Source organism: Rhipicephalus microplus, chromosome 10 (assembly GCF_043290135.1).
Source record: "Rhipicephalus microplus isolate Deutch F79 chromosome 10, USDA_Rmic, whole genome shotgun sequence".
Lineage (NCBI taxonomy): Eukaryota > Metazoa > Arthropoda > Arachnida > Ixodida > Ixodidae > Rhipicephalus > Rhipicephalus microplus.
Genome location: NC_134709.1, coordinates 101,271,147 through 101,277,999, shown reverse-complemented (window position 1 = coordinate 101,277,999; position 6,853 = coordinate 101,271,147). Strand labels below are relative to the sequence as shown.

The window sequence follows — 6,853 nt, the reverse complement described above, 5'->3', positions numbered from 1 at the left end:
CATCGAGCCCCACAAACAATCACCTTTATTTCTTACTTCTACATATGCGCCATATTATTCGACTGTGGTTCCCTCCAGGTAATATTTGCGTAGGGCAGATGTTTGTGTCCGTTCCCAAGAATAAGCGCAATTGCAAGCAAGCGATTGTCTCCTCTCTGCTCATTGTTCAGTATTACAATGAATTCCACTGGTAGGCGCTGGGCTTAGTGCATGGTGATGCCTTTCTTACCCCAGCACTTTTAGACCAGTTGGTATTGTGCTCCGGAACGCACGACATCATGGCCATGCTCGTCCTACTCGCTCTCTGTTCTGTGGCGAGTGCATTTAACTTAATAGAGCTACCAATAGAGGATGATCCTCGGTTCTCCTTGTCGCAAGACGTCAAAGCTGTAAGAGACATACATGTTTTATCTTTTCTCGCCACAAGTCATGTCGCACTTACCACCAGAATGTCGCAGGTTTGCTCCTTGCCGGTGGCAAATCATCTTTAAGTCCAGTTTTAGTTTTTAGGGGTGAAGCTTTTTATAGCGGCACCTGTTCGTCCCTCGTAGCCGTTGTAGTAGTGTGTAACAAGTATAACTTTTTGACCTCCAAGGTGGTGCCGGTGAGAGATTTCCTCTGTGCGTTGTTGAACAATAAAAGATAGTGCTCACTGTACATGCCTATGGCTGCTAAGGGAGAATGAGAGACAGGAGAATTCGGCTTTAGTTAACGCGCACGCTGCAAATTTTTTATTGTTCAACAACGCACAGAAGACAAGAAAGGGTTGCTACGTTATACTCGCTGGGCTTACCCTCCTAGGTCTTAGAAAGATTAAACAAGTGTTGGGCCGCACTGCCATGAATACAGTGAACTAGTCTATACCATGAACTCGAGGTGGTTAAAGGTAGGAAGTAGACACGAAGCGCAAGCCGTAAGAAAGTATGCGTGTGCCTCGTTTCGTTCAGTCCTTGGAATGTCCGCTGGATGGTCGTGCTTCTACATGAGGAATATATGATGAAAAGATGCGAGATGGTGGTACTTGGAGTGTTAAATGGGTGGACGAATGGACACACAGATAGATGCATGGACGGACGCTCGGATGGCTGCATCGACGGACGGACGCATGGACACACACAGGAGCGGATGCATGGACAAAATCAGGGACGGACGCACAGATGAACGTGCGGACGCACGAACAGACGCACGCACGGACGGACGGATGGACGGACGGGCGGCCACACAGACGTACGCGTAAATGGACGGAAGCAAGAACAAATGGACGGACGGATGCTTCGCCCCACTATCCATCCCCCACTCCATGGATATGTTGCCATTTCTTTTTACATTTGCATTGCAGTTACTTGTAATATTCATTCACTGATTTATTTAAAAATTCTCTAGGACGCTGTACACATCACAGGGTTTTACATGAACAGTGGGGAAAACAAACACGTTAGGTAATATTTACAAAACGTGACTCAACGGAGTTCTTGAAATGAGTAATGGCTGATGTGAAAGACGTTTTGTGCGGGAAGATTGCTCTATTCGGTGGCAGTCTTGGCAATGAATGATGGAAGATGCGTGGCAGTGCGGGCACGGGAGGGTATACGGCGTTCTCATGGCTGATGCGTTGAGAGATGCGATGAGCTGAATTGATGGGAGAACAGTTGCGTAGAACATAACCACGTTTTATGACACACCTTATACATTTCATTACATTATTATCTGTTATTTCTTAAGAGTATTATGCCTAACAAAGAAAACGCGCTCATTAACTTACAGTTTCCTTCCTTCATAGCGAGGGTCTCATTTTGTAAGACGATACGTTCAGGAAGTACGCGAGAGATTATGAGTCAGCGGCCAGCTCGTAATATGTTCACGTCCTACCTGACGATAAGAGGTCAAAGTAATGTTCCCCTCTCGCTGCGATGTCTACAGCGGCGTTTAGATTCCCATATGCACCGTATAAAGTACACGAGGGGGGGGGGGGCAGAGATAGCCGCCGTTTATGCTCAGTTTGTTGAGCATCGAACACCTTACTCGAAAGTGACAGGTTTGGCCCCTGCCCCCGGCTTTCGTCAACTTTTCTTTTTTGACATTTATTTACAATACAATTACTTAGAACAACATCTTTTATACTTTCTATGGCATCGTGTAGGTTAGTTCTCATAATACCATGCATTCACCCATTTAGCTATTATGTTTCAACACAACTAACGAACAATTTGTTTGTTTCATTGTCAATGAGATCGCGTGCTCTTCTTTTTTAGCAACATGAGTATAGTCAAATCCTTCTTTTTTTTTTCCTTTTCAAGCACTTCCATCTGAGTACTGACCAGAGTGTTCAGAAAAGTATTGCAAACAAACTGATATCATATCGATAGTTCTGGTTGAATTTAACGTAATACACATGAAACTGCAGTACGAAAGCACAGATACTCATGGGTACCATATAACTGTCTGAGTAACTATTGAAAATTATTTCATGGAGTTGAATGAAATAGTACGCTGTTACCATTTGAGGAGCTGTGATCTTCGCGACAGCTGGTAAAACAGATCTTTACTACGGGCTTCTTTCTACTTGGCTTCTGGGAACCAATTCAGCAGTGCCCCCAAACACACAGTTAACCCAAGACACACATCAAGGCATAATATCGCCGATGTGCAAGTGCTACTACGAAACATCGGGATCAAGAAATAACGGGTCACCTCCAGGTGTTTTCACTGAATCAAGCATCCGCTGCACATGTATCTTATAGGTGAACAAGTCATAGTTCGTGTTCACTTGTTATAAAGAATGTTACATCGACAGTGAGTAGACTACACACTATTTCTGCTTGCAGGCTTGTACTGAAAGGAAGAGTGCTTCCGAAAGCGAAATAAGACTACACAGATACTTTATGTGGTGGATAAAGCGTGCGTGTATTTTTTGATATTCTTTATGCATACCTTCTACGTCATCATCTTTTAGTTTGCGTATTGTTTTGCTTATACACTGTATAATTAGCACAGCAACTTTATTCGTTTAACCATTCTTGCGTTCTTAACGTAATATATTTGCGCAACAAATAACAAATAGTCCTGCATTCGTTGCTTACTGTAGGATCTAATTCTCGCTTGCCCTGAATAAACAAACATTACTTGAAAATAAAATTCGGCAGATCCCACGTACATAGGAATTGACGCTATGCGAAGCATGCGAAGAGAAGGTGACCATGTTGCCATTTTTTTATTGAGCGACACGTCAGGAAGTAACGCTAAATATATGTACAAATGTTGCACGTACACGCTTATTTTGAAAAGTTGCAGTTGTTTATATAACCAGTTGTTTGTACATGCGCAACGATGCGAACTGGTACTTGCGTATTAGCAACACCGGAAACTGGTATGAAGCGCTGATGCTCGTGTAGATGCTGGTCCTGGACACTGCTACGAGAATCAACTTCAGTGCATGGCAACTAACCACAAGTGACACTAACCCGAAGTGACGGCTGTATCAAAAGGAGTACCTATGCAATGATGGAAAATTGGGTAGGCAGAACTGCAGCCACTATTGTCGTTTCACGAAGATTAGCGTTTATTTGAACAGTAGTTCCGAGACTTCGCGTTGCTCTGTGGTAAAATGCTTTATTGTCACGCATAATGCATGGATTTAATTCCAGCTGGCGCCCTGACAATTATTCTTTGCATTTGTCGGGTCAATGATACCAATGTCGGGTATTTCTTAACGCTCGCGCGTTCAAACTTCCTATGTGTGTTGTTGTCGTTCCTGAGTAGGCACTAATTGTCAACCCCCTGTGGCACATATCTCCATACCAGCGGCACATATACTCACCCGTGGGTATGTGCCACTGTCTGGCGCGAAGCGTTTGACGACGTACGCGACGGTATTGTGACAATATTTGTCTTGACCAGCTCAAGCCATTCGTAAAGCCATCTTACCCTCCCATGCTAATTTTGGTGAACGCCAAGTTAAACAGGTCACCACGAGAGCACCCATACGTAAGCGAATAGATAGATAGATAGATAGATAGATAGATAGATAGATAGATAGATAGATAGATAGATAGATAGATAGATAGATAGATAGATAGATAGATAGATAGATAGATACGCTCAAAGTCGCCGAAGTTCACTGAGAAATGCTTCGCATTTAATAGGAATGAACTTGAATGCTTCGCAATGTCATCAAAATAATTAGAAAAAAGTAGCAGCTGCTGCAGTAGCAGCGCCCAGCGCCCAAATTTAGTCCTATTCTGTTTGGCTTGCTGTAGAAATATTGAGCCTCGGCAAGTTGTTTTGGTGGTGATCTCGATAGAACCAGCCGACGCACGATAAATTTAAAGAAAACTTGAGAGTGCTGTTTCTTGGGTGAGTTGGTAACTCAAAGCTTAAAATAAGGTTTGCGGTGCAACTCAAGAAATGAAGGTAAAGAAAGAGACAGGATGGGGCGCCAGCCTAGCAACTAGTTTGTTTATAGAAAATTCGCCCTTCATATATACATCTTTGGCCACGTGACATTTCCAGTGCAATGACGAATTCTGACGCTCTATCCTGTCTTAACCTTTTCTTTCCTTCTCTGAGTTGATTGATATGTGGAGTTTAACGTCCCAAAACCACCATATGATTATGAGAGACGCCGAAGTGGAGGGCTCCGGGAATTTTGCTTCTCTGAGTTGCGCCACAAATATTATATAAGGCTATGAAAGAAAGCGCAGTAAAAATAAACTGTTCGGGTGAAATAAAGTGTATACTTCGAAAGTTTTGTCGAAAACGAAGAATGATCGTCCTAGCAACGCAAATAACCCCTTCGCCTGCCAACATGTTTAAAAAAAGGTATCCAGACTGAACATCCCTTGTGCTAATTTACAGCTCTTTTTATCATGAACACGTAAACATTTAATCCTATTGTGTCAAAATACTGCGATATTATGTCCAGTAAACTTTCAGACACGATACCCTGTAGCGAAAGGTTGCTTGAAGCCAGCATAACAATCGCGTCAATGTTTCATGCTCGCTTAGCAGGTGTTGCGTAACGCCAGCACAGCAGCTGCGTCCTAGCTGAGTGAGTCTTTAAATCGGGCCGCTTTTCTGTGTACTCACAGCACACCTGAGAATTCATGCTCTTGTTGCGGTGGCGTTATTTATTCATAGCAGAATTTTAATAATTGGTTTTAGTCCGGGGAGACATCCGATTTCCAATGTATCGGACTCTGATCAATATGTGCACGGCAAAAGTGTTTCAAAATGTTGATCAACACGGTGATTTATTTGTCAATTGATTACTTTGCAAAATGTTTGTGATTAGTTAGAGGCAATCATCTGCCTTGAGAAATGACTTCAGACATGCGGCTGGTTTCAGGTGCCTTGTGCACATCTGTCTGTGCTAATCTTTTATATTGAAAACCTTGACTTTTTTTACGCTTAAGTTCTCGGTCACGAGACATGCGATCGACCTACGAAAGCCCAAAGAGTGCTGGGGCCATTTTTTAGGCGACTTTTGTCTGTCATGCAGGTCTGCTGTGAACAGAGATGGCACTGAGCAAGTGCGAATCTATATATATATATGTATGTATATATATATATATATATATATATATATATATATATATATATATATATATATATATATATATATATATATATATATTCATTTATTTATTTATTTATTTATATATATTGATTGATTGCTTGCTTGTAGTCTGCTTACAAATGCTTCACGTCCGAATACAGTACTAATTCTGCTGACCTCACTCAGCAGTCTGGCTGGTTGTGATGACGTCAGTTACCAAACTTCCAGCCACTTGTGCGTCACTATAACATGCAAAATGGCTGCTTGTGCGTCACCGACAGAGTCACAGTGTGAAGTTACTGTACAGACGTACCAATGTTTTGCGCGGGCACGAGACGAAAAGGTCATATCATGTTGATACATCAGAGTGCAGTAATGATATGTGATATGTGGGGTTTAACGTACCAAAACCACCACATGATTATGAGAGACGCCATAGTGGAGGGCTCCGGCAATTTCGACCACCTGGGGTTCTTTAACATGCACCCAAATCTGAGCGCACGAGCCTTCAACCTTTCCGCCTCCATCGGAAATGCAGCCGCCACAGCCGGGATTCGAACCCGCGACCTGCGGGTCAGCAGCAGAGTACCTTAGCCACTAAACCACTGCGGCGGGGCATCAGAGTGCAGTAGAAACCGTGACTAGCATAAGAAAATCTACTGTTTCAAAAGCTTTTTCAGGGTGCAGTCAAGTTTGGTAGTTGGTTTTCTAGGCTCCTGAAGGCATGGCGCTTCATTAGCGCGAATAAAAGGCAACTAGAATATCAGTGTCAGTATGCATTTGAGGGTTTGAAGGGTTTCGCGAACGACTTGCAAGGCCCTTAAAGGTCTAGAAACGTGCGCAGCTTTTCATATCTACTCAATTACACTTGTCACTCGGTCATCTTGTCTGACGAAACTTTTTTACAGAAATTTTGCGTAAGCACGATTTATTTGTCTAGCCTAACGGAGTGATGGGGTCTCTTGTACACCAAGTGCGGTCTGTTTCGATATCGCCATTGAAATTTAGGACCATCTCAACTTACGTGTAGCTTTTTTATTTTAAGGAAGGAAGAAAAATTGGCATACAGTACAATATTCGCATTTACTATAAATATAAACAGCCTCCAAGTCAATAATTAAAACATGTTTTTCGAAGTTTTTCTTTTTTTAGTCGTCTCTATGCTTCTTTAACTGGGGCAAATAATTTCCGCCAGGATGTAGAGTTCTTGACGGATAAGCACACAATCCCGACAGTGATAGAATTTCTTTAAAAACATCTGCGTTTCCTAAAAACACCCTGTATATACCGAGGTTCGTA

General features: G+C 42.6%; 1 protein-coding gene across 1 annotated transcript in view; it reads left to right on the top strand.

The window, feature by feature from the left end:
• The first annotated feature begins 203 nt into the window (after positions 1-203).
• LOC142774495 (uncharacterized) overlaps positions 204-6,853 on the top strand; it is a 32,687-nt gene continuing 26,037 nt past the window's right edge. Inside the window, exon 1 of the mRNA XM_075874829.1 lies at positions 204-389. Within this exon, the coding sequence (XP_075730944.1) occupies positions 279-389 (111 nt within the window). The 5' untranslated portion in view covers positions 204-278. The remainder of the gene's footprint in view (positions 390-6,853) is intronic.